Below are 27,692 nucleotides of genomic sequence, written 5' to 3'. Positions count from 1 at the left end.
AAACAGCATGTTATCCTATATGAAATTCAAGGTCATGGCAATATCATAATGAGGCCATGGTGACATCATGATATTGAGGTCATAGTGACACCATATTGAGGTCATCATGGTGAGGTCATCTCATGGATGCATATAGGTACACTGGACATGTCACCAGGACGTCACAGGTCAGACACAGGGACAGTGACATTTACACTTTGGGAATATTCATGGTCACCAGATAACCTCACATGCATGTTTTTTTTTTTTTGTTTTTTTTTTTTTGACTGTGGGAGGAAACCCATGCACACATGGGAGGAACTTGCGACATGCAAACTCCCCACATAGAAAGCATTTGAACCCATTACATTTTTGCTGTGAGGCAAGAGTGCAAACCACTCCTTCATAGTGCCTGTACATCAATCATGCACAATTATTCTTTGCTGTATATTCTTTCTTTGTTGTTGTTTTTTACTGGTGTATATTTAAACATGTTTGTATGTATTTCTCATAGTTTATTTTTTTATTATATCTGGATCTCAATTCCTGTTATAATATCTTTAATTTATCCCACTGCGGAACTAATAAAAGTTAGAAAATTTTATATCAAATTTAAATCTTCGAAGCTTGATGACTAAGCCAATCTGTTTAGATTGTTACAATTTCCCAAAATAGTTATGATACAAATGTCATCTCAAAACATTGTCTTTAAATCTCTGTCCTTGAATAGACTATATTAAACAAAATAACAAATCATTAAAAGAAGTAAAGTCACTGTAACAAGTGGGAAGAATAAAAAAGTGACACCCAACATAGGATTTTTTTGTTGTTGTTAATAATTCATCGTCAAAATATTGTCTGGGGGAAAAAATAAGCAAATGAAAACGTTTCATTTAATGTATGATTTAATTGAAGCAGAAGTAGACTCCTGTCTCCAGTGACCGGCTCAGTTCTCCGGTGCGCCTGTGGGGGGAACGGGAGAGCCGAGGCGCCCGCTCCCATCCGTGCGTAAGATCCGGCCTGGGGGAAAGGGATGAATGTTAATTTCAAAGATGGCGGCGGAGGGAGGAGGGAAGGAGATGAACGAAATTAAAACTCAGTTCACCACTCGGGAAGGCGTCTACAAACTCCTCACTCACTCCGAATACAGCCGTCCCAACAGGGTGCCTTTCAACTCGCAGGGCTCCAACCCCGTCAAGGTCTCCTTCGTCAACGTCAACGACCAGTCCGGCAACGGCGACCGGATCTGTTTCAATGTGGGCCGTGAGCTCTACTTCTACATCTACAAAGGCGTCAGAAAGGTACGGAGCTAACGCGGCTAGCCGCTGCGGACACCCGCGGTGCCGCGAGCAGCGAGTCGTCACTGCTGCGGGACCAGCCGCCCGAGTTCAGGCTCGTTTTGTGGGATTAAAAAACTCTGACAGGGGCTTGACTTTCAAATTAGCCGACAGCTAAGCTAGTTAGCTCGAAGCTATTGCGAAGCTAACGGGCTAACGCTAGCCAGCCAGCAGCTACTCCTCCGAGGCCAGCGGCTGAACTCCGGCTCCGCGCTTTACTTTTAGTTGTCCGGTTGGATTAGTGTCATCAGGGTGTATTTTGCACTTTTGAAACTGTCAGGTTCATAAAAGCTTCTGTAGCGGGAGTAGTTTATGGTGAAACCGCCAGTGTAGTCAGTGACAGCATTATGTTACACACACCTGTGGTGACCTGTGTGGACGGACAGGTATGGGCAGACTACAGCCAAGCAGGGCCAGTGTGTGGACAGCTTCATGGCTTGCTTGTGTGTTTGGACACAATTGGCAGCTCAGCTGACTGAACATTCTTTATTTGAGATAAGATCTGACAGGACAATGCTATGCCAGAAATATGAACATATGCACGTGACAATCTAGGATACAATGCCAAGGGCTATTAAGATTCCTTTGAAATATTCAATCATCTATTATACAATGCAGCAACCAGGGCAAGAACCATGGTAGATCAGGCATGAAGTAGAGCAAATAGACTTAAGTATAATAGAACTGTTGTTCGATTTGGTCACTTTTAGTTTGTAAGGGTAACCACAGTACCTTTGCGTGTAGTGCACAACATAGAACATGATATTAAATGTTGTCCTGTAAGTCAAAAGTAAGATATAGTAAAGGATAAATGACAGAATATTGCACCGTGATTGTTAGTTTCCTCATTTTCGTGGGTAAATGCAGGTTAATATGGTTTAACTTGCATCATCCTTATTGCATAAGTAAGACTCAGTGATTTTCATGTTTTAAAGCTTAACAGTATGAAGCATTCAGAACATGGTTCCTACCACTGATTGTTGATAACATTATTACTATTACTGCAAATAATGTTAAACTATGTTGAAAATATTCAGAAAGTAGCAAAAATGGGTAATTGTGTTCTTTCCGCTCACAAATCATTCACCTTTTATAGCACAATGTTTTTCAATTGATTGAGAGTTTCACAACACTGCCCATTGTTTTGAGGTGTCAAAATATAGTGCAGTGTTATTTGCTTTGTCAGTGTTTTGTGTTTTGTCGGTGGCTGAGTCAAAAGTTTACAAGTCAAGGGTTTACAAGAATCAGCTGACTTGTACACTTAAGCAGTGTGTCACAGCTTTTTGATATTATCACAGAAACATGTGAGAGCCATGTGTGCTCTCTCAATTTAAAATAGGCATGGAAACACTGATGTATCTACTAAAGTACAGAGACACATGATCAAATGTTTGTGGAAAATAAGATACATTAAACCCAGTTTGAGCAATTTCACTGTGCAAAAAATGTCAAGTAGGAGGATGCTTCTTAACTACAAGTAACATTTGAATCCCGACTTTGTGTTGTGTCAGTTTAGATTTCAGGTTATCAGTCAGAGATTAGAACATATATTCCACTATTCCTGAAGGGAAACAAGAAGCACCAGCTCTGTTCTCTTTCCCACACCATCCTGGTGCCTGTAACTTCGAGATTTCTGGAGAAGAGATAATAGAGAATTTCTGTTACTCACAACAACAGATGAAATGTGGGATTGTTGTGTAAACACGTCAAACTGCCTAGACAACCAGCAAAACACATTGTCAGACTTGTTCACACTGGTGTATCTACAAGTTGGTTAAGTGGTGTTTGAAGCAGCAAGCGTCTTTCACTTGACTGCAGCGCTGTCTCAGACGTTGTAATGCCATTAAAGTGTTTGCATTTTCAAAATGAGCCTCATTTGAACCTCTTTTAGGCCTTTGACACTTTGATACCTAAACACTCAGCATCGCAGCTGTAACGATAACAGGAACCACAGAGTCATCATTAGTCTGAGAGAATTTTCCATTCTGCCATTAATATGAGTTGTAATTCATTAACAAATGGCAGCGTTGTTATGCTGTTATCTAGCGTATGGCTACTGGCTGGTCTCCCTGACACCTACAACAACCACAGTGTTATAGAGAGATGTCGACTCTCTCCACTTGATTCTTTTTCACATTTCACCTGTTTTATGTTGTGGGTAGTATTTTTTTTTTTTTTTTTTTTTCAACACAGTTGTTGCAAGAGGCTTTTTATTATTGAAGCTTTGGCTAAAAAGGCTGAAATTAAAGGTCCTTTCAGTTTTTTTGAATTCTGTGTCAGTGTGTTTGAGATCAGACAACGGTAGAAAAAAAAAGGATTTGAGTGCAGCTCCAGCCGCCGTTCAACACTGAGGTGGATAAATACTCCACAACAGCAGGGAAGTTTGTTTAAGCTGCTCCTGGGAGGAGACGGAAAGAAAAAGTAAATATGGCAACATGTGATGTCTGCTATTCCACCTTCACCTCACCCATTTAGAACTTCTGACCAAATCACACAATAGTTGTTGGATAGAAGAAGAGAAACACAAGCTTCTTGAAAATATGTTGGAATGGAGCTGTGAGAAAGAAAAAAAAACTTTTGTTTTTTGCAGTGTGTGTGGGTGTGTGTTTGTGTCATGCAACAAAATGCATGAAGTCACTGGAAAGGTTTACTGGTTGCTGCTCTCACGCCGTGTGTCGCTGCCTTGTCTTTCCAGGCCGCTGACTTGAGCAAGCCCATAGATAAACGCATTTACAAGGGGACGCAGCCGACGTGTCATGACTTCAACCACCTCACCGCCACAGCAGAGAGTGTGTCGTTGCTTGTGGGTTTCTCGGCAGGACAAGTCCAGCTCATTGACCCCATCAAGAAAGAGACGAGCAAACTCTTCAATGAGGAGGTTAGAGTCCGAGTTCTCACTTTGGATTTTTCGCCACATCACCGATTGTCGTAAAAATGATTTTAACCCTAATGTACTGAAATCATCTTTTCCCTCTGCTCTCTCCTGCCAGAGATTAATAGACAAATCCAGAGTAACATGCGTGAAATGGGTTCCCGGTTCTGAGAGCCTGTTCCTGGTCTCTCACGCCAGCGGGAATATGTACCTGTACAACGTGGAGCACACCTGCGGCACCACGGCGCCACACTACCAGCTGCTCAAGCAGGGAGAAAACTACTCTGTTCACACTTGCAAGAGTAAATCCACCCGGAACCCCCTCCTCAAATGGACAGTGGGAGAGGGGGCTCTGAACGAGTTTGCCTTCTCTCCCGACGGGAAGTTCCTGGCCTGCGTGAGCCAGGACGGCTTCCTGCGGGTTTTCAACTTCGACGCCGTCGAGCTCCACGGCACCATGAAGAGCTACTTCGGCGGCCTGCTGTGCGTGTGCTGGAGCCCCGACGGGAAATACATAGTCGCGGGCGGCGAGGACGACCTGGTGACTGTTTGGTCGTTCTTCGACTGCAGGGTCATAGCCCGGGGTCACGGGCACAAGTCGTGGGTGAGCGTGGTGGCGTTTGACCACTACACCACCAGCGTCGAGGAGAGCGACCCCATGGAGTTCAGCGGCAGCGACGAGGACTTCCAGGATCAGATGATCCACTTCGGGCGAGACCGGGCCAACAGCACGCAGTCTCGACTCTCGAAGCGCAACTCCACGGACAGCCGGCCCGTTAGCGTGACGTACCGGTTCGGCTCGGTGGGCCAGGACACTCAGCTGTGCCTATGGGACCTCACCGAGGACATCCTTTTCCCCCACCTTCCACTCTCACGGACACGAACGCATACTAATGTGATGAATGCTACAAGCCCTCCGGCGGGCGCCACCATAATAACAAACACCTCTAGTAACACTACTAACGGAAACAACAGTGGTGCCAATACTCCTGGCATTAACTCCCTCTCCACCACGTTGCCCCGCTCCAACAGCCTGCCCCACTCGGCCGGCACCACCGCCACGGCCAACAGCACCAACAAGGCCGGGGGCGGCGGGGGCGGCGGCGGGATCGGCGGCGGCATCATGGACAGTGCCATCGCCACCGGCGTGAGCAAGTTCGCCACGCTGTCACTCCACGACCGCAAGGAGCGGCACCACGAGAAGGACCACAAACGCAACCACAGCATGGGTCACATCAGCAGCAAGAGCAGCGACAAGCTCAACCTGCTGACCAAAACCAAAACAGACCCCGCCAAGACTCTGGGCACCCTGCTGTGCCCCCGCATGGAGGACGTGCCCCTCCTCGAGCCCCTCATCTGTAAAAAAATAGCACACGAGAGACTGACTGTACTCATATTTTTAGAGGACTGTTTAGTGACTGCTTGTCAGGAGGGATTTATTTGCACATGGGCGAGGCCAGGCAAAGTGGTAAGTTCTTTTTAACGTAGGACATGGGGGGAATTTCAAGTGATGACGTTGTCTGCCAATCTTTCGCACTTAAGGAATAAGAGATATTCTGAACGCAAACCATAAAGTGGAGATTTGGATTAGTGTCTTTTTAGCTTTTATTGTCTGTCACTCTGCAGGCAGATAATTTAACATCTTAGATTTTTGTCTTTGCTCATCTGCTTGTCGGTGAAAGACACTTTCTGCTTGAGTTTCAAATATAACCTGCGAAAACATAGTTTTTGAACACAATTCTTTCTGATCTGATCTTTTTCTGCATCAACAAGCTGGCTGAACAGACATGAGGAATCCATACAAAGTGTGTTTGTTCATTGGTCCATCATAATCATCCAACAATGCGCAGCACAAAGATCATCTCCATACACACACGGTTGGGTTTTGGTGGCCAGCTCCAGTTTGGACTTGCTTCCTTGTTAACATAATACACACGTCATTTAAAATCACATGCTAACACATCTTTTGTTCCTATTTTTCTTTTTGTTTTAAGCACCAGACACTAGTGATTAACCCAAACAGGTGACATTAGCACCGTCTTTTTCTCTTTTCCTTTTTTAACCACCTGTGCTCACTGTATATTTTTTTTGTCCTGTGATGAAAATGATCAGCATTAATGATGCTAGAATAACTCAGATGTTTCAGATCAGTGTTAATCTGTAACACCTCTGTTGAGACTATGTTGAATAATGTGCTCTCAGTTTTTGTTACTGCACAGAACGGAGACGGCTCTCTGTTAAATTAACCGTTGAAGTGACGTGGGAGTCTGCGGCTCATATCTCGATGCATCGAAACAATCAAAATTTCAGACTGTGTTAGCTGGCACAGGTTGCAAGCAGGCTAGCTTCATTCTTGCTAATGCCAATTAAATCATGAGCGATCAATAAAACCTGGAGTACTTCTGCCCTCTTTTCCAGTGACACATTTAAAGTAACCGTTTTGTTACGTAAAAGGTTTAGGGAATTTGTTGTACAGTTTTTTCTTTGCAGTGAAACAGTACCATATTTCCAAGGAATATGCGTTTGTGGGATGGGGAATATGAGAGCTCTTCTGTCCAAGTTGAACAGCTTTTCTTGGTCGTTGACTCATTGGATGGTTAATATATATATATATATATATATATATATATATATATATATATATATATTAAAGACATATTGGAACCGTATGATACTTATTGAAGAAACAGCAACCTGACAGTTAATTCGATTTCCTGAACTGTCAGGAAACGTTTCTGCTCATCCCCCAAATGCATGTTTAATACAGTTGTGCCACCAGTCAACAGGTAAACAAACAGTTGTCGCTGATGAAAGATTTCTTGCCAAGGAGCAGAATTTGAACAGAACCTCTGAGTTTAGTTTGGATTTGACGAGACGCCACTGAACCCCAACCCCACTCTCATTTCAGCTTTCATGCAAACGGCTCTCATATTTGTCGAGCAAATCTCTGCAGCGCTGCGCGTTCTTCCAGCTTAGTGTGTGCACACACTCCGGTATATGTCTCTTTTGTGTCCGGCTTGAAAGATTTTGCCAGGAAAAGGCCAAGAGGCTGTTAGACCACTCAAACACACAGTGGGAAGAGATACAGTGTAATATTAGTTTCACAAAACTAAATAGAAGCAAATGTGTCAGAAAATTCAGTATAAATTGTTTAAATAAACTGACAAACTGATGATAAACTGTTTAGTACAGCAGCTGTCTCGAGCACAAAAGTGACATTACCTACATTTTTACATCTTGCACCTTTAATCAAATGTGAAGTTGTCTGCCGGTCACCCAGCGATGGTTTTCTGAGTTGGGGGTGGAGCTGAGGCGTCGGGCTCTCTGACTGACGGCTGACATGTGATACTGACCAGTACAGATCCTTTGTTACTTTAGTTTGCTCTGGAAGGTCAGATGGCGAGCTTCCAAACGCCTCCTTAATGACGCATCAGTCATTTTACAGAAGTGCCTTGTTCCAGAAGAATTCTGAAAACACTCAGTCTCCATCAGGCCTTAAGGCTCAATTCTGATTTTTCCTTACTGTGTTTTGTTTGCTTTTGCCCAGCTCTGATCTTTTTGAGTCGTTTGCTCAGATTGCAATTAAAATTTGACTTAGACGTGACCTGCAAAAGGAGACGAGGCGACACAATCCATTTTGGAGTCATGCAATCAGAACTGACACAGTTATGATGAAATGACAAAGAGGATTAAGAAAGGAAAACGGTTTTAAAGATAAGGAAAGTTCAGTGCAGGGGGCCGGGATGTGGAGAAGACCAGGCAGGCCAGCTTTTATAATCAGCTATTTGTTGCTTGATTCTGCTGCAGTATGTGGACTTTCCCAATGCAAATCTCCTTGTTTTCCTTTTTCCAGGGTTTATTGTCATCCCAAAACCAAGCCAGCTCTCCCAGTGGAACAGTAGTATAGCCACAATATTTCTGCTGCTAAAGAACCCTGCAACCCAGAGTCTGATGCTGCTCTTCACCCTGCAAGCATTGCAAGTTTTCCTTTTCTTTTGTACCCCTTCCTCTCCCAGGTTTTGTAATGGCTTTTTTTTTTTGTTTGTTTGTTTGTTTTTTGTTTTTCACTCACTTGACATAGGGGAGGAGTGGAACAGGAAGAGTGTGGACTGTAGCGCTAATGTACTATTGTTCTCTGGAGTTTTAGCACATCTTAGTTTTTTTTTAAGCTTTGTTTTTCATGTCAGATCTCATCAGACTGTTTGGATTTAAGGCTTGGCTTTGTTAGATGCAAACCACACATTTATGGCTTGTGATTAAAGGGATAGTTTGTTTAATTTTTTTTATAATCTCTGCCCCTCCTTCAGTTTTTTTTTTTTTTCTAATTTTTTTTCATAGAAGTGTCAGGTTGGGGGGCGTCCAACTTGAAACTTTGGGCAAACTATCCTTTTATGACCAAGTGCGTTAGCATCTGAATACTCTGCATCCATCCACATCCACCCACCACACCTGTCCTCTTCTCCAGTAGAATTTTTCCCTGATGACGACTTTGCACTGATTTTGTTAGCTCCTTTGTTTTTTTTTTGTTTTTTATATAACTACTCTAATGGAACAAGAAAAAGGAGGTTGAGGACGGCCTTGTTGCACTTGGCGATAACATCCTCAGTCTTTGAATTCTGAATCTATAAAGCTGGATGCTGCAATCATAGTCTTTTTAAGGAATTAAAAAAAAAAAAAAAAGGTTTGCACTTAAATTAGTTTATTAGAAGAAAATGGCTTTACATTTTTGGGTGTGCTCAGAACTCACAGATGGCTAATACATTAGGTGAAGAAAATGATTAAAAAAAAAAACCTATTAAAACCTTTATCTATTGAGCATTTATTTTAATATTATTTCAGATTCAAATCTGCTCTGTATGATATTGTGTATATTGTAATTAATTGATTTGATGGGGGCCTAAGCAAACGACCATTACTCCAGTGGAAGTTTTGTCATTGATAGTTATATTTCTAAAGCCTAAAGTATACATATTAATAATATTAAAATAATCTTGAATACATGGTTTTCTGCTCTTTTTTGTGTGTTGTGCATTTACAGTGTTACACGGTCTCAGCATTCAAGGAAATCATGACGTGTTTTTTTAATGACGACAGCTGACAAGCACAACGTGATGCAACTTTCTTTACTGGGATAAAACGTCACAACAGCCAACAGTAAAATCACAGCCTGCTGCGCTGAGCTCACAGCTCTCAGACGGTACATTTTTAGGCCACAGTGCCTCAGTCGAGGTGCAAAGGTCCTGGCCGAAGCTACATATGAAACATTCAACCATTACAGAGCCGATCTGCAGTGGCTCTACGAGCATGTTAACATGTGGGTTTGTTGTTTTTCTTTTTTAAATATACAATCAGGGTGTTTTGTGAACTGTCCTGTCTGTTGAAGCCAAGTTCAAGTTATGAATCTACAGTTGGACAACATGTCTCGACCAAATGTAGTGGTGTGAATGAGTTTGACGTGTTTATGCCGTTTCTACAGGGAGACTGTCGGTTTTAAAGTCAGTTTGACTGAAACCGTTGCAATAAATAAGAAAGCTGATTTTTGGAGATTCAGTATTTTACAACTTCAAAATCTCAAAAGTATTTAATTCTGCTGTAGGAAGACTTAAATCAGTGTTCTCAATTTCTGCCGTTTTATGAATACACACTGATCTGAAACTCGCCAGGATCATGATTGGAGTAGAATTTGAATTTGGCCTCTCCTGGATGTCTTCATGTCCCTTTTCAGCTCATATTTAAACTTCAGTTCCTCCTGGAAGCGACGTGTCTCTGGTCACAGGATTCCCTAAAGTGTCTTTATTTTAATTATCTGATCACGTGGACGTTTTTTTTCAGCCTCCTTTTCCTGAATGGTACTTGGAGATTTGTTTGAAGTGCTCCCTCGTCTTCATGTTGCAGCTTTTACCAGGAAGCTCATTATCCTGACGTTCGACCCTCAAGATCTCCGGAGTGTTTACCCCAAGGTCACTTCTCACTAATTACACACAACCTTCAAACTTCCAAATTGTAAGTATACGATCACTGCAGGGAGGCAAATTAATGAGATTTGTTGTCAACGTCACCCAGACGATATTTCGTGGTTTAAAGTTGTAAAATCGGAGGACATGAACAGGTCTAAACAGTTTGTAAAATCATATTGCTTCTGTTTTTCTGAACCAGAGGTCTGATTTTAAAAAGCTGTAAACGTCACCTGACCTGGTTAAGTAAAACAGGACTGTTCAACACTGTTAATGCAACATTTGTATGAAGAATGTTTGGTGATATGATGAATGGAGTCACGGCTGAACAGAACTGATGACTCGTTTTGTGGCCTTTATTGCATTTTTTTCTTGAGGTTAGAGGGAACATCAGCTCTGTCCGCACTGTCCTCTCGCCGTGTCGCTCGGTACGGGTCTGTCCTGCTTCAAGAGGCGCTTTTCAAATCTAATACTTCAGTTTTTTTTTGGCTCTCAGTAGCCTTCGTGCTTCCTGTCCAGCGGCGGCATGTGGTAAGTCTTGAACACTGCTTGGTGTGACTCATCCCGGGGCTGTGGAGAGAGGAAGTGCAGCCTGAATGCCAAATCGGAGCCCTTGTTGTAAAACAAGAGCAAGGCTTCGGCTGTATCGATGAGACGTACAGGTTTTTCTTCAGAACCGAAGCTTCCAACCAGTAAATGTGTGATTAGAGAACAGAAGGAATCAAGGAAGTGTTTGTATTCATCATGGTTACCTTGGCCAACTGTGACTGGCACTTCTTGGAGGTGATGGCTGGCAGTGTGCCTCGCTGAGTGACGCTGAATGCCGGCATGGTGGACACTGGGAAGGTGATCTGCGGCCCTGGCAGGACCACGTTGAGCTTGGGCAGCTCTGCTGGGTAGTGGGGGATGTTCCTCCTCATCAGGGCGTCTGCTACATGCTTAGAGTTGTGCTGGGGAGAAAGTACAAGGCGAGCTTTTGACATCTCACCCCAGATGACTCTAAACTGGACCGGCGGAGTCTAGACTTACGCTCATTAGAGGCGTTTGTCTCGTGTGTCTTCCCCTCAGCTGTTTGCCAAGTCTGGTTGGTCGCCAGATATGCTCGAAGGCGTTCTGCATCACGCTGCCCCCGACTCCATCCACTGTCCCAGAAACTCTGTGGAGCGTCTCGGCTTTCTTCTCCGCCAGCCTGGAAGACATGAGCCGAAATGCTTCTTTAGTTTCAGACATGAATCTGATAATGTTTACAGTTCAGAACTGATAGTTTCATGGATGGACGTTGCTAATCACTAAAATGCGATGTCCTTGTCTCTGGTTTCGAGACATTTACCGGATCTCTCTGAAGTAGGTGTGTCGCAGAGCTGTTTCCGCACTGATGCGTTCGTCGGGGTCGTAGGCGAGCATCTGATAAAGCAGCGACAGGGCGGGAGCCGGGCAGTTCGGGATCAATCGTGAGATGCCCGTGCCTTTCTTTGGGTGGAAGTTGAAATGCATCGCTCTTGACCTGCCAGACAACAAAACCCGTAAAACACGACTACATGTGCTGCTTCTGTAACAAGCGCGTCTGAGAATGACCACCTACTGCTTGAACTTCCGGAGAAGAGCTTGATCGGGCGTTCCTAACACGTCGTGGATCTTGGCAATCTGGTCCAACTCGTTGGTCCCAGGAAAGAGAGGATTCAAGCTGGAACGCAAAGGTGCATAAAGACACAATAAACCCATTTGCATAGTATTTGTTTGTGCTCGTCGGGATCACATTACAATGAAAACTGAATGCAAAAAGTGTATTGTTATTGTACAGGGGATCAAATGAAGTGTTGACTCAGCAACATGCACTTTTAAAACTGGATACTCTTCCTGTTGCATTCAAATCTGAGCCATGCACCACCTGGTGGGTCGTCTCCACCACGGCTCGGATATCTGATCCGACCCTCCAGTTCAAACGATGAGTCGTCCCCCTGCGGACGTACCTCATGATTTCAAAGAAGACACAGCCGGTGCTCCAGATGTCCATCTTCAGGCTGTAATAGCCGTCGGTGAGGAGGCACTCGGGGGCCCGGTACCAGCGTGTGGAGATGTACTCTGTGTGCGGAGGCTTGGAGTACACACTCCGACAGGAGCCGAAGTCGGCCAGCTTCAACACATTTTGCTGTGAATCAGACAAAAGGCTGTTGTGAATATATGCATGTAAAACAAACAAAAAAAAAGGTATTCAATTTCTATAAAACAATAGAAATTACGGCACTTTTATGAGGATGTTTTCTGGTTTCACATCTCTGTGAAAGATCCCACAGCTGGAAAATATGAAAGACACCGACATAAGCAGATCTGAATAATTTATTTAAATCGATCCTTTGATAAACATGAGCATAGAAGTTCTGTTTCCACCTGTGCATATGTTCAAGTGATTTGCAGAGTTGATACATGTAGTTTCTCACTGTGTGTTCGGGCAGCGGGGTTTGTCTTCCTGCAGGGAGAGGACAGGCGTCAGAATCCTTCAACTTGTGGAGATTTGGACGAATAATTCATCAAGTTTCAAGTCTGTCGGACTCACCCTGTATGAACTCATAGATATTCATCTCCATCAGCTCACATATCAAAGACACCGTTCCAGTTTCTTTGTCGCTGAATAAGAGAATGAAATTATTATGACAAAAGACATGTAAATTTCCCCCCCCCCGTGAGACTAAGAAAGGATTTTCAGCCCAAGATGGAACAACAATTGATCAGCACTCACAAAATGAGCTCATGGAGCTGGATGATGTTTGCATGAGGGCTGAGTCTCTTCATCGCTTGGACTTCTCGAAGATTGTTGGCCTGCTCCAGACTGTTCAGCAAAGAGCAAATCAGGTTGAACATAGGGAGATGAATACGTTTTATTTCAAAATCAAAAATTCTGAATGCATTTATCATTCTATGACTGTGACTATGGTGTAAAGGACTGTTACATAATTAAAGCCGCAAGCGGCATTGGTCGGGACCGAGCCTCCCCGCCGGCCAGCGACTGAGACGTCCACCCACTAACATGAAGCTGTTAGAATCTGTCTTCCATTAACACAGAGTTGTTAGCATGTCCCATCCACTAACATGTAGCTCTTAGCATCTGTCATCCACTAATATGGAGTAGTTAGCATCTCCCATCCACTAACGTGGAATTGTTAGCATCTCCCATCCACTAACATGGAGTAGTTAGCATCTCCCATCCACTAACATGGAGTAGTTAGCATCTCCCATCCACTAACATGGAATTGTTAGCATCTCCCATCCACTAACATGGAGTAGTTAGCATCTCCCATCTACTAACATGGAGAAGTTAGCATCTCCCATCCGCTAACATGGAGTAGTTAGCATCTCCCATTAACTAACATGGAATTGTTAGCATCTCCCATCCACAAACATGGAGTAGTTAGCATCTCCCATCCACTAACATGGAGCTGTTAGCGTCTCCCATCCACTAACGTGGAATTGTTAGCATCTCCCATCCACTAACATGGAGTAGTTAGCATCTCCCATCCACTAACATGGAGTAGTTAGCATCTCCCATCCACTAACATGGAGTAGTTAGCATCTCCCATCTACTAACATGGAGAAGTTAGCATCTCCCATCCGCTAACATGGAGTAGTTAGCATCTCCCATTAACTAACATGGAATTGTTAGCATCTCCCATCCACTAACATGGAGTAGTTAGCATCTCCCATCCACTAACATGGAGCTGTTAGCGTCTCCCATCCACTAACATGGAGTAGTTAGCATCTCCCATCCACTAACATGGAGTAGTTAGCATCTCCCATCCACTAACATGGAATTGTTAGCATCTCCCATCCACTAACAAGGAGGAGTTAGCATCTCCCATCTACTATCATGGAATTGTTAGCATCTCCCATCCACTAACATGGAGTATTTAGCATCTCCCATCCACTAACATGGAGTAGTTAGCATGTCTCATCCACTAACATGGAGTAGTTAGCATCTCCCATCCACTAACATGGAGTAAGTTAGCATCTCCCATCCACTAACATGGAGTTCTTAGCATTTCCCACACACTAACATGGAGCTCTTAGCATCTGTTTTCCACTAACATGGAGAAGTTAGCATCTCCCGTCAACTAACATGTAGGTGTTAGCATCTCCCATCCACTAACATGGAGTAGTTAGCATCTCCCATCCACTAACATTGAGTAGTTAGCATCTCACATCCACTAACATGGAATTGTTAGCATCTCCCATCCACTAACATGGAGTAGTTAGCATCTCCCGTCCACTAACATGGAATTGTTAGCATCTCCCATCCACTAACAAGGAGGAGTTAGCATCTCCCATCTACTATCATGGAATTGTTAGCATCTCCCATCCACTAACATGGAGTATTTAGCATCTCCCATCCACTAACATGGAGTAGTTAGCATGTCTCATCCACTAACATGGAGTAGTTAGCATCTCCCATCCACTAACATGGAGTAGTTAGCATCTCCCATCCACTAACATGGAGCTCTTAGCATCTGTTTTCCACTAACATGGAGAAGTTAGCATCTCCCGTCAACTAACATGTAGGTGTTAGCATCTCCCATCCACTAACATGGAGTTGTTAGCATCTCCCATCCGCTAACATGGAGTTGTTAGCATCTCCCATCCACTAACATTGAGTAGTTAGCATCTCACATCCACTAACATGGAATTGTTAGCATCTCCCATCCACTAACATGGAGTAGTTAGCATCTCCCGTCCACTAACATGTAGGTGTTAGCATCTCCCATCCACTAACATGGAGCTGTTGGAAGTCACATCCACTAACATGTAGCTGTTAGCATCTGTCATCCACTAACATGGAGTCGTTAGCATCTCACATCCACTAACATGGAATAGTTAGCATCTCCCATCCACTAACATGGAGTAGTTAGCATCTCCCGTCCACTGACATGTAGGTGTTAGCATCTCCCATCTACTAACATGGAGCTGTTAGCATCTCCCATCCACTAACAAGAAGTTGTTAGCATCTCCCGTCGACTAACATGGAGTAGTTAGCATCTCCCATCCACTAACATGGAATTGTTAGCATCTCCCATCCACTAACATGGAGCTGTTAGCATGTCCCATCCACTAACATGTAGCTCTTAGCATCTGTCATCCACTAACATGGAGTAGTTAGCATCTCACATCCACTAACATGGAATTGTTAGCATCTCCCATCCACTAACATTGAGCTGTTAGCATGTCCCATCCACTAACATGTAGCTCTTAGCATCTGTCATCCACTAACATGGAGTAGTTAGCATCTCACATCCACTAACATGGAATAGTTAGCATCTCCCATCCACTAACATGGAGTAGTTAGCATCTCCCATCCACTAACAGTGAGTAGTTAGCATCTCCCATCCACTAACATGGAGTAGTTAGCATCTCCCATCCATTAACAAGGAGTAGTTAGCTTTTGCCCTCTGCTTTCCTGACTCACTGAATGAAGTCATTGAGTGTCAGAGTTTGATTGACAGCTGCTGTCAGCTGTGTAACTGCTCTGCATGCCCATATATGGTCATTTCAGTTAGAGTGGAGAGAGGAGAAAATTACAGTTTCCTTCTGCGAAACAACTGCTCCTTGTTCCTTTGCTGTTTGGCAAAACTGAACAAAAAATATCACGTTTGACAGGAAAATTTGTTCTCTTTCAGTTGGTGAGGCTTTCAGAGCAGTCAGACTTTTAGTTTGGACCGCAGAGGCCTCAGTTTGTGAGAAGCGCGAGATTTTTCCCCATCCGGCTCCATTATAACTGAGAGCAAAAAAAATGCAGAGCGCACACCTTGTCTTACCTGTGGAAACATACATATAACATTATATTTTCCCCACTTATGTTACATCATCTTGTTCGGGAGAACCTGCTGGAACTTTGCGTGTGCTCGGTTTGTTGATAGGAGTCACGGTTTAGCTGCAGTCGCCACTTGTTCGAGGTGCTGAAAAAAGGCGACTTTTTTCCTTTTTTGCCCATTATAACGGATGAGGGCCGGAGCAAGGCAGGATTTCAGACTTCCAACTTTGTACGCTAATAAAATCCACACCGTTAGACTTTTGACAAAGTTGTTCACAACTTTTGTAGAGAAATTTGTCCTCTTTCACGTCGCGTGACTCTTATGTATGCACGACAAACGGTCTCGGAGGAGATAATTTTTTCGTGAGGAGTGATTTTGAGCAAACTTTTACATTGAAAGGGAAATTGCGGACTTCCTGTTGGATTTAGGTCAGGGGTGTCAGCGCGTGAATTTTAGATCTCAATGAGACGAACGCGTGAGTGTTGGTTTGATCTCTCTGCGACATTCGTGCGGACCGTGGCAACAATTTTACTGTTTCTAGGTGGCGCTAGAGGGTAGATTGGGTTAATTTTTCCATTTTATAAAATTTTTCACCGGTCATGATGTGCGTGCCAAATTTGGTGAGTTTTCGTGCATGTTTAGGGGGTCAAATTGGCGTTTATTTGGGCGTTAGTATAATAATAGAGAACGACGACGACAATAAACGAACGAATAACAATAGAGACCTTGCCCTACGGGCAAGGTGGCCTGTGGCCACCTTGCCCTCCGGGGCTCGGTCCCTAATAAATAGCAAAGCAGATTTGCACCGACAACTCGCATTTCAAGCACCGACAACTATTGTTGCCTCGTCAGTGCCAGGTCAAAGGCAGAGCGAGCTGATATCTAATAGCATACTTAAGGCAAGGGGGGGTGTCAGGCTGCAGACTCCAGTTTCAATAGTCAGTACATAACAAACAGGACGGTGGGGAAACTGCACCACTGATTTTTTTTTTTTTTTTTTTAGCAAGTGCACAGTGAGTACCTGTTAATCGTTTGCTTCATGGTTTTACAGGCGTAGAACTTCCCGTCTTTCAGGCTCTGAGTTTTCACCACCTCCGAAAATGTGCCCTCCCCGATTTTCTTGATCGTTTTGTAGCCTGCAATGATGAAACAAATGTGTTGAAAAGCAGGAAAAAAAATAGGCAAAAGCACACACTTCTCTTTCCCCATGAGCCCAACTTCAGTAAAGCGATACAGAAGATGGAAGGAAACGGCACGAACAACAAGTCTAGTTAATCTACAGGGAGATCCTCTGCTCCATAAACAGAAAAAACTGGAACGTTCCCCGTAGGCTTTAAAGCCCAAGATGATTATATTGGGAAGGGAATTTGGGATTTCTGGTTGATATAGAGCTGAAACACATTCTTTTTTTAGTTTAGTTTGACAAATACCTTCTGTATTCATGAATATCGAACAGTCTTCACAAATTCAGAAAATAAAGCTAGATTTTTTTTTTTTTTTTTAATTTAAATTAAGTCTAAAGTAACCATCCAAAATTCAGTTTCTAATCCATTCTTTAAATGTTGATACATTGGACCCCAAAACTGTCTTATACCTACGGTTTTTATATTTGTCTTCACTTCTTCACTTAAAGAGAATTTAATGTGCAATTTTTTTTCTACTTGACAGAGTTAAAGCAAAGGGCAAAGGTCGGGCAGGGCTTGAAGATGGAATGGTTTAGGTGGAAATTGCCCCCCCCCCCCCTGTTTTTTTTTTTTTTTAAACAAACGTCTTAATTAGAATGACACAAATCAGCCAATGGGCAAAATAAGGTCATCCTAATGTGAACAACCATAATGTATAGCAAACTGAATTTAAACTGAATATCTCTCATGGACAGAGCCACTTGAAGAAATTAATGAGCAAACAATAACCAAATTATCAAATTAGTTAAAGCAACATAAAAAAAACCAAGACACACATTTAGCATCGCAGTAGATCTGAGCCACAATAGATTAAAGATTTTTTAAATGAAGGTTTGCATTAATAGTTGCCTGCATGCTTGATCCTTTTAAAGGTCATCTACATTACAAATGGAAAGATCTTGTAATCTGATATTTGATACATGAGATCAAAATGGCAAGATAATGCAAAAACATCATGGTGTTGCTATTCAGATAAAAAAACAATACCGGTAACTTGCTTATATTTCCTGCAAAGTAATTAGATCATGTTTTACCCTCCATGACTGGGAGGAGCCTTCAGTTTAAAAGAGAAGGTCCTCAATAGTCTGTTGTCATTGGTAGAGATTTGATTTACATGAGAAAACCATGACTGAGTGCAGTTATCCATCCATCTTCTGTACTGTTTAATCTTAAACAGGGGGCTGGAGCCAATTCCAACTTACTATGGGTGAGAGCAGGATAAACCCTGAAAAGGTCACCAGTCCATCACAGGACAAACAGACAACCACACACTCACGTTCACCCCAAGGGGGCACTTTAGGATCACCAGTTAACCTCACATGCACGTGTATCCACAGAAAACACACACACGCACATGCACACACACACAGTGAACATGCAAACTCCACACAACTTTCTTGCTTTGAGGCAAGAGCACTAACCACTGTGCCACTGTACAGCCTGAGTGCAGTCATACATGAATAATTTCTTCAGGCAAGTTTATGTCATTGTGGCTTTTCACATTCCTACACATTTACAGAGTTTAATAATGCAAATCCTGAAGGAGAATAGACAACATATGCATAGCAGGGGGCCAGGATTTAAAAATGTTTTATAACAGTGCAATGGACAAAACAAATGTGACAATTGGTTGGGGACAGGTTCACCATGGACAGTTCACTAGTCCATCACCGGCCAAAGACAGTCAGCTCACATCCACACATATGGGTGATCTGAAGACGATCAAGGTCAATGTATGTTTTTGAAAAACCTAAGCATGCACAGGAAAAACATGCAAACTCAGCACACAAAGGGCTCCGAGCCCCAACCTGGACTTAAACCTGGGACAGTCCCCTTTTTAGGTGGTAGAGCTAACCGCTTCACCACTATGCCGCCTGTAGTTCCAAAAGAATGCTTCAATTAAAGTACAAAGCTATAGACAATAATAAATATTGGGCTTTCAGCTAATTTAAATTAATTAAAAAAATATGATCTATACATATTTCTCTATAAAAATTGAAAGACATTATATAAGTTATATATAGATTAGAAAATATTTAAACAGAATAATTTGCCGACTGCACATAATGGTTAAAACAGTAACGGGAGAGAGACTTGGACAGGATCTCACGGAGTTGGACGGTCTGTCTGTCAGATCAGTCATTGCACTGTTTTAACTCGTTACTTACGATGCATTCCTATGAGTCTTAGCCGCCGCATGTATGTCGATTGTCTGTGACCTTCGTGTCCAAGATATACATTTCACCGCCGGGTTTGAAAGTGGGATTATTTTGGTGCACCGAGGGGTGAAAAGGACAGTGAAGTGGCGCTAGCTTTAGCCCCCGCCAGCAGCCGTGTTAGCTGACCGTCGCCTTGGTAACGGGGCACGCCTTCGCCCTCCACTCTGACCTGCGGAGGAAACTGGAAACTCCTCACACCGGCCTCGTGGAAAAATCGCACATAAAACCCAACAACGCGACACAATACGCCCTGCTTTGTTTGGGGGAAAATACCCCGCAAAACGCCAGTCTCGCAGAATATTCCACCACAGGCCCTAATTTTTGTCGCGACTTCCGATTTTTTTTCCAGCAGCTTTAATCAAAGCGCTTACCTCTCTTCCAGAGGTGGGTGGTGACCATCAGCTCGGATGTTTTCCCACCGGACTGCGGGTTGTTTCGGATGTCCACAGTATTCCCCCTGTTACTCCAGTCCGTGTTAGGCGGTGTTTTACACGCATTTCGAAGGCTTGCCCTGTTTTTCACGTCAATAAGCCAGTTGGAATAGTGCATCATTGGTGCACCTTCGCTGCTCCAGAGCAGACCATGAGCCTGGAGAAGTGGAGAAACAGTTCCTCCGGGCGCAGAGCTGCCAATTCACTGCATTCACACAACAGAAAAAAACGTTACCAGGCAGTTTGCGCTCCTCACGCACACACAATGCACTCACACCACGCACGGAGCCTGCGTGAGTAAGGCGCGAATGCACTCTTTTGCACCTCGTCGGATCCCGTCGGAACGGCCTCTATTGCGCATGCCCGGAAGTTACCTGCATGTTTTTCTGATTGTGCTCCAGAAATGTGTATGACTTTCATAAGTTTTTCCTAGTTTTCCTTCTTTTCTTGTGTGATTGTTTCCAGGACACAAGTCACCATGAAAACAAGGTTCACCACTGTGGATATCAGGGCAGTTATTGCCGAGATCAATGCCAAGTAGGTGGCCAGTGCCAGGCTAAGCTAAGTTAGCCACTTCTCGGCTAATGGGAATTTGTTGACAGATGTTGAAGCATGAATTAAAATGAACTTTCTCCTTGTTGCAGCTACATTGGCATGAGAGTAAATAACGTGTATGACATCGACAACAAGACGTATCTCATCCGTCTGCAGAAGTAAGAACTACTGGAAATTTCACTGACAGTCTATAAACAATCCTACTAACTGTTTGTCTCCTCATGGAATAATGAACCTTTAATATCTATTTGCAAAATTGCTCTTCTTGTTGTGAGTAATCTAATTATTTTATACAATTCACAAATAATTCCACAGCAAAATCAAAATGTGAATGTATTGATTACTCAAACAATAATTCGACCAAACCACAAAATGTAGGTAAATGTTCATAGTTGCATCTATTATTATAAGTGTTTGTCTTAAAGTAACTCGTTTTTTTTTCTTGTTGCTTCAGGCCTGACAGCAAAGCTGTACTCTTGATCGAATCTGGGACTCGGATTCACTCCACAGACTTTGAATGGCCCAAGAATATGATGCCTTCAGGCTTTGCCATGAAAGTAAGAAGACAACATAGTGGTTGTCCATCGATCCACCTTCTATACCTTTTTGTCACATGCATGTTTTTGTAAACTCCACACAGAAGAGCCCAGTCATAGTGGTTGTGTCGTACATTATATTGCACACTTATAGTGAAACATGGTGACAAAACAGCTTCACTAAAAGAAAAAGTGGTCCAAGAGTGGCATGAATGAAGCTGTAATTGTTCAGATTACACATATAACTAGTAACTTTCTCACAATAGGAAGCACTTTGACTCACTTACCGATTTGACATGATATTAAATACTAAAGGAAGCTAAATCTTTTAATGACTGCAGTTTATTACATTGTCAGTGTTGTTATTTCTCCAATACCATAAAAACGCCGGTCATATTAAGTAACTCTTAATTTTTGTTGGACTGATTGTTATTAAACTAAACATCAGAACACCTTTTTCTCCCAATAGTGTCGGAAGCACCTGAAGACACGCAGACTGGCCCATGTTAAGCAGCTGGGAATTGACAGGATCGTCGATATCCAGTTTGGCTCAGACGAGGCTGCCTACCACCTGATTATCGAACTGTACGACAGGGTCAGTGTTGTTTCTGTGGTTATTTGAAGTCACGTATCACACATTCATTATTGTTCAGATCATATAAGCTGGAATCTAAACCTTCGTGTGGGCGCATGCTTCCACATTTGTTGGTGTGTTTTTTCAGGGTAACGTCATCCTCGCGGACCATGAGTACACAATCCTGAATCTGCTGAGGTTCCGTGCAGCAGATGCCGAAGATGTGAAGATTGCCGTGAGAGAGCGGTACCCCATAGAGAACGCCAGACCTCCTGAGCCTCTCATCAGTTTGGAGCGGTAACCTCAGATTTATTTGGACTTGTTCAGTCTGAAGTGAAGGAAGGATATTTGTGAAAATGAGGTGAAAACACATCAAAGCAGGAGTGTTTTTTTTTTTTATTGTTGTCTATATGTAGACTGACTGAAATCCTCAGCAAAGCATCAAATGGAGAGCAAGTGAAAAGGGTTTTGAACCCTCACCTCCGTAAGTAGCCAGGCAACACATTCTTATGTGTTTTGCTTCATTTGAAGTGTTTTGTGATGTTTGCTTTTCGTGTCTGTTGTGTCCACACAGCCTATGGAGCCACTTTGATTGAGCACAGTTTGATCGAAGCAGGACTTTCAGGCTCTGTCAAAGTCGACAGTGAAGCTGATGTGGCTCAAGGTATTGTAGAGCATTCAGAGTACGTTTTTTTTTTCCTGTAAATTTACTCCATAAATCTGAAAATTCCTTTGATTTGATTTGATTTTCAGTTGCACCTAAAATCTTGGAGGCCATGAAGATTGCGGAAACATACCTGCAAGAAACTGAGAACTTCAGTGGCAAAGTAATTAGAACATCTTTCATGAGCTGCATTTAATATGACCTGATGTGAACGATGTATTAAATGTACAAACTCTTTCAAATAAAGGGCTACATCATTCAGAAAAGTGAGAAGAAACCAAGCCTCACTCCTGGAAAACCCTGTGAAGAGCTGCTGACGTATGTCTTGATTTCACACTCTGGAAAACGATGTAACCGTTTTTTCAGGTATTTATTTACCATGATTTTGTCTCTTTGTAGATATGATGAGTTCCACCCCTTCCTGTTTGCCCAGCATGCAAAGAGCTCATATTTGGAGTTTGACACATTCGACAAGGTGAATCCAAAAAATAAATTTCCGAGGAGTCTTATTTGCTTTCAATTTTTTGGAAACAATGGTTAATGCATTACATTTTTTTAAAAGGCATATTTATTGCTATTCCACCTTGCAGGCAGTCGATGAATTCTTCTCTAAAATGGAGAGTCAAAAAATCGACATGAAGGCCTTGCAGCAGGAAAAACAGGCTCTGAAGAAGCTGGAGAATGTCAAGAAAGATCACGAGCACAGACTGGAGGCCTTGCACCACGCACAGGTTAGTGATGCTGTGAACATCTGCCTGATTTTGCTCTTTTTTTTCCCTTGCTAATTCATGCATAAGAAATCCATCTCGTGCTCTGCAGGAAATCGACAGGTTCAAAGGTGAGCTGGTGGAGATGAACCTGCCGGTGGTGGAGAGGGCGCTGCAGGTGGTGTGCAGCGCGCTGGCCAACCAGGTGGACTGGACTGAGATCGGGATCATTGTGAAAGAGGCGCAGGCCGCCGGGGACCCCGTGGCCTGCGCCATCAAGGAGCTGAAGCTGCAGACCAACCATATCACCATGCTGCTGAAGTGAGACCATCGCCATGGCAACACATGCAAACATTTAGGAGCTAATTATTGCTAATAAGTGTCGTTCTCAACCTCGTCTTCCCAGGAATCCTTATATCTCCGAGGAGGACCCGGAGGAGGAGGAGAAAAGTGATGTGGTTCAGGAAAAGGGGAAGAAAAACAAAAATAAAGACAAGGGACAGAACAAGAAGCCCTCCAAAAACAAGCCCCAGCTGGTGGATTTGGATCTTGGCCTTTCAGCTTACGCTAATGCAAAAAAGTGGGTTTACACATCACGTGTTAGAGTTTAGACCCAAACGACAGCGTACATGAAGACGTTTGTCTCTTAAACTGTCTCTTCTTGCAATTAATTTTAGGTACTACGACTCAAAACGCACTGCTGAGAAGAAGGAACAAAAAACCATTGAAGCTGCAGATAAGGTGCAAAATCATGATAATTTATTTTACACCTTTGCAGTAAATTTGCACTTTCAAATTTACATTTTACTCAATGCTTCCTCCCTGTCATTTCTTTGAAGGCCATGAAATCTGCAGAGAAAAAGACACAGCAGACACTTAAGGAAGTCCAGACAGTCACCACCATTCAGAAGGCCAGGAAGGTCTACTGGTAAGACATATTTATGCATCAGCGCGTATGATTATTGTGCACAAACTCTGATCAGTTAGGAAAAAAAAACTATCACCGTCTCTTTTTTGCAGGTTTGAGAAGTTCTTGTGGTTCATCAGCTCTGAGAACTATCTGGTCATCGCAGGAAGAGACCAGCAGCAGAATGAGATGATCGTGAAGCGTTACCTCCGGGCCGGTAATGAACCACTGCAGAGAACATTTAAAAAGTTTTTTTTTTTTTTTTTTTTTTTTGCCTTCATTACCAGCTGTATCTGTAATTCCTCAGGCGACATCTACGTTCACGCCGACCTCCACGGGGCAACCAGCTGCGTCATCAAGAATCCCTCAGGTGAGCTTTCGGCTCGTCTTCAGCTCACTGTGACGTGGAGGTTTTAGTACTTCATTGACTTGTTCCTCCCTCTCCTCCCTCCAGGGGATCCCATCCCTCCTCGGACCCTCACTGAAGCCGGCACCATGGCTATTTGCTACAGCGCGGCGTGGGACGCCAAGATCGTCACCAGTGCCTGGTGGGTCCATCATCACCAGGTCGGTCATCAAGTTTAGGTTGAGCCATTTTGCAGCGTTACATAATAAAACTTTCAAGACTCATCAGAGCCGTAAAAGACCTTCATGGAAGCATGTGTGTTTATTTAACCTTCTTAGGTTTCCAAGACGGCTCCCACTGGAGAATACCTGACCACTGGAAGTTTCATGATCAGAGGTGTGGCCCTGCTTCTCTTCGCTGACGGTGTACAAGTTAAACTTTCTTTAAACCAGCTTCTTCACTTCTTTTTCTCTCCAGGAAAGAAAAATTTCCTGCCTCCTTCTTACCTGATTATGGGCTTTGGATTCCTCTTCAAAGTAAATGAAACGATGCGCTCCGAGAACATTTTCCGTCATCAACCTCAACAAACGAGGAGTTTTCATTTCTTTTTGCTGAACTCCTGCAGGTGGACGAGCAGAGCGTGTCGCGGCATCGAGGAGAGCGCAAAGTGAAAACTGTGGAGGAAGACCTGGAGGAGGTGACGTCCAGGACCGCTGAGCTCCTGGAGGATGGAGATGAACTCATAGGTGCTTGGACTCAACGACTGGATTCATCTGGATCTTTATTCAGGTGTTTTCACAATTTTTTGTTTGGGTTCTGTGTTCAGAGGACGACAGCAGCAATGACGATCCAGGAGAAGAAAGAGGAGACGATGGAAACCCCAAAGAGGTGAAAAATAAGACCAAGAAGGAGAACGACAAAGGGAGAGGCGGAGCCAGTGGAGAGACGGACGGCGCTCTGGAGACGCCTGCAGCAGACGGAGGGAGGTTGTCAGAGCAGAGCGCCGCGGAGGCCGAGGATGAGAGACGCAAAGAGGAGCACAGCGATGAGGAGCCAGAGGAGGAAGAAGTCAGCTTTCCAGATACTACCATTTCCCTCTCTCACTTACAACCCAGCAGGTGATTTCACTGCTGAACCTTCGTGTTTTCTGCAGAGCAGATCGTATTTATTAATACACTCGATTGAACTGAACTCTGGATTTTCAGGAGCACCGTCCCTGTTTTCAAAAAAGAAACAACCGCACAGGCAAGTATTTAAATCTCCAGATATTAAATAAATATGAATTATACGTACTAATTTTATTTAATGCAATACCTTTCAGGCCGAAGTGGATTCACAAGGAAAAAAACACATGACTGCCAAACAGAGGAGGTAAGAGAATTCACAAAAAACACAAATCAGATTTTAACGTCTTTTCACAAACGCATGAATATCAGTTTTCATCAAACAAACTGAGGTCACTAACCTGATCAGAGAATCAGTTCTGTTCTGTGCGCAGCTGTTTGTTCTGCTAGAAAACTGACACCATTAGACCCGAGACAAAAAAAATGTTTTCTGATCCTCAGAGAGGAGAAGAAGAAGAAGCAGAAAACGGAAGGCGTGGACACTGAGGGGAAGAATGAGATTTCATCTGGTGGATCAGCAGCAGATCAGGGGTCCAAAAGTGGAGGAGGGCCCTCCCAGCAGCCCCTGAAGAGGGGTCAAAAGGTCAGAATGAACAACAACATTGACTCTCTGTGGAAATAGTGAAATTCCGGTTCTAGTCGGTCATTGGTGTTTCTGCTGCCGTCGCTGTAGAACAAGCTGAAGAAGATCAAAGAGAAGTATAAAGACCAGGATGAAGAGGACAGAGAGCTGATGATGCAGCTGCTCGGGGTGAGAAAGAATGAACATCATGACACACGGTGCTCTGAGTTGGTTTTACTGTCTCCACTCAAAACGTCTCCAATGTGTTTCTCCTGCAGTCCGCCGGCTCTGCAAAGGACGAGAAGGAGAAGGGCAAGAAAGGAAAGAAGGGGAAGGGGAAAGACGAGCCCGTCAGGAAGCCGCCGCCTCAGAAACAACAGCAGAAAGCCCAGCCTGCGGAGGCCGCGGTGAAGACGGCGCAGCAGACAGGGGGGGAGGAGGCGGAGGAGGAGGAGGGCAGGCAGCCCAGAGAGGACGGGGCTCCTGCAGACCAGGACGACAAGGTGCAGAACCGAGAGCATCAGCTGTCTGGTTACTGATTCAGACATAAAATAAATGTGCATACACTGTTTAATTCACCTGTGCTATTTTTGTCTTCCAGGAAGACGATGTCGATCAGGACAACCCCGGAGCAGAGGTGGGTTTTTAATATCAAATCAAGAAATCCTTTCAGTACTGCCTCACTGTGAGCCATCTGGTGTGTGTGTGTGTTGCTCCAGGAAGCAGAGAACCTGCTCACCTCTCTGACCGGCCAGCCTCACATGGAGGACGTGCTGCTGTTCGCCGTGCCCGTCTGTGCTCCGTACACGGCGCTCTCCAACTACAAGTAAGTGACGTTCACTTCTGTGTTTGAGACTCTCTGCAGAGGCGGTGTGTCAACCAGCCTTTATCCCCCACAGGCACAAAGTGAAGCTGACGCCTGGCTCTCAGAAAAAAGGAAAAGGTAGAAATGTTTTGTTCAGATAGTCATATTTATGATGGCGTCATTATTAAAGTTGGCATTTATTCTGTTTTTGTTCCCATCAGCTGCTCGCACCGCTGTGCTCAGCTTCATGAAAGCCAAAGAGGCCTCATCCAGAGAAAAAGACCTGTTCCGCAGCGTCAAGGTAAACGCTGGTCTCTGCCTGGACTTTATACAGTTCTGCTGTGCATCGCTTTAAAAATATTGTTTTAATCATACTCCCCACTGTTTGGAGGAACTTTCCATTTTTCAGAATTGAGTCTGGTTCCATCCTGTGTTGCAGGACTCGGATTTGTCCAGAAACATGCCAGGAAAAGTGAAGGTTTCCGCTCCAAACCTCCTCGCTGCCAAGAAGAAATGAGGGAAGACGAACTGACGAGAAGTGGTGGGGGTGAAAAAAAAAGTAACTTGCTCATGGGCACAGAGCTGCGGTTTAATTCTGTTCAGTGGCTGCAGAGTTCGATAAAACAAAGACATGCGGCTGCAGGGCCACCGATCACCCTGCAGCTTTGTTTGAATATCGATTCCTTTATTTTTAAGATTGTATTTGTTGATCGACGACCTGTAAATGAACAAAGCTGGACGACAAAGAACGCAACACGGTCATGTGTTTATTCTTTAAAGTACAAACTGTACATTGCAATAAGAGTATGCGTTGTGTCCTACGATAAAAAAAACATCACGGGAACTTTGTGCAAACCAGGCAAATACAAACAAAGCCCTGCTGACACCAGGCATTTCAGTGCAATGTGGCTCAACCTCTAACATACTTCTGTACTTCAAGGGACTCAATAAATAAATCAAATGCTACAGGAGCCACGCAGGACAGTTTAAAGGCTTTGGAAGCCTCGATCAGAACACAGAACCCACACATTTACCCACAAATATATAAAGAGCTATATATACAAATACATGTTACCAATTCTGTGGCTTCAGAGTATACGATGTGAAGAATACAGCACTAGTTTAAGGTCTGTGAGAA

At 43.6% G+C, this 27,692-nt stretch overlaps 3 protein-coding genes across 5 annotated transcripts; 2 read left to right on the top strand and 1 right to left on the bottom strand.

Moving 5' to 3' along the window:
* The first annotated feature begins 1,016 nt into the window (after positions 1–1,016).
* Positions 1,017–22,523, top strand: wdr20a (WD repeat domain 20a). 2 transcript variants are annotated; one of them, XR_003933544.1, is made up of 6 exons: positions 1,017–1,280; positions 4,012–4,194; positions 4,307–5,656; positions 8,042–8,185; positions 20,208–20,223; positions 22,513–22,523. XR_003933544.1 is itself a non-coding variant. In XM_030116588.1 (4 exons), the coding sequence occupies exons 1-4, from the start codon at positions 1,017–1,019 to the stop codon at positions 8,093–8,095; spliced, it is 1,851 nt and encodes a 616-aa protein (XP_029972448.1). In that variant the 3' UTR covers positions 8,096–8,925. The 2 variants fall into 2 exon arrangements, 1 of the variants encoding a protein (XP_029972448.1); XM_030116588.1 differs by lacking the exons at positions 20,208–20,223; positions 22,513–22,523 and having other exon boundaries at positions 8,042–8,925.
* On the bottom strand, positions 10,587–19,996 carry mok (MOK protein kinase). 2 transcript variants are annotated; one of them, XM_030116591.1, is made up of 12 exons: positions 19,293–19,529; positions 16,962–17,076; positions 12,880–12,969; positions 12,697–12,767; positions 12,531–12,609; positions 12,388–12,436; positions 12,113–12,291; positions 11,725–11,826; positions 11,473–11,646; positions 11,172–11,331; positions 10,895–11,092; positions 10,587–10,712 (listed from the first exon to the last, which is right to left on the bottom strand). In XM_030116591.1, exons 1-12 carry the CDS (start codon positions 19,321–19,323, stop codon positions 10,635–10,637), a joined length of 1,326 nt encoding a protein of 441 aa, XP_029972451.1. In that variant the 5' UTR covers positions 19,324–19,529; the 3' UTR covers positions 10,587–10,634. The 2 variants fall into 2 exon arrangements, with proteins under 2 accessions (XP_029972451.1, XP_029972449.1); XM_030116589.1 differs by lacking the exon at positions 19,293–19,529 and adding an exon at positions 19,715–19,996 and having other exon boundaries at positions 10,588–10,712.
* Positions 20,143–27,386, top strand: nemf (nuclear export mediator factor). The gene is made up of 32 exons (XM_030116587.1): positions 20,143–20,311; positions 20,419–20,487; positions 20,784–20,886; positions 21,335–21,460; positions 21,588–21,736; positions 21,856–21,923; positions 22,014–22,103; positions 22,193–22,266; positions 22,351–22,421; positions 22,503–22,578; positions 22,694–22,834; positions 22,923–23,131; positions 23,217–23,390; positions 23,488–23,551; positions 23,650–23,738; positions 23,831–23,934; positions 24,025–24,087; positions 24,172–24,284; positions 24,402–24,459; positions 24,541–24,599; positions 24,689–24,809; positions 24,890–25,181; positions 25,269–25,308; positions 25,385–25,434; positions 25,629–25,770; positions 25,861–25,938; positions 26,028–26,252; positions 26,351–26,386; positions 26,469–26,575; positions 26,649–26,692; positions 26,776–26,855; positions 26,994–27,386. Exons 1-32 carry the CDS (start codon positions 20,253–20,255, stop codon positions 27,069–27,071), a joined length of 3,252 nt encoding a protein of 1,083 aa, XP_029972447.1. The 5' UTR covers positions 20,143–20,252; the 3' UTR covers positions 27,072–27,386.
* Positions 27,387–27,692: the final 306 nt, after the last annotated feature.

Source organism: Salarias fasciatus, chromosome 19 (genome assembly GCF_902148845.1).
Source record: "Salarias fasciatus chromosome 19, fSalaFa1.1, whole genome shotgun sequence".
Lineage (NCBI taxonomy): Eukaryota > Metazoa > Chordata > Actinopteri > Blenniiformes > Blenniidae > Salarias > Salarias fasciatus.
The sequence above is the reverse complement of the archived record's forward strand: the minus strand, read 5'-3'. Positions and strand labels throughout refer to the sequence as shown.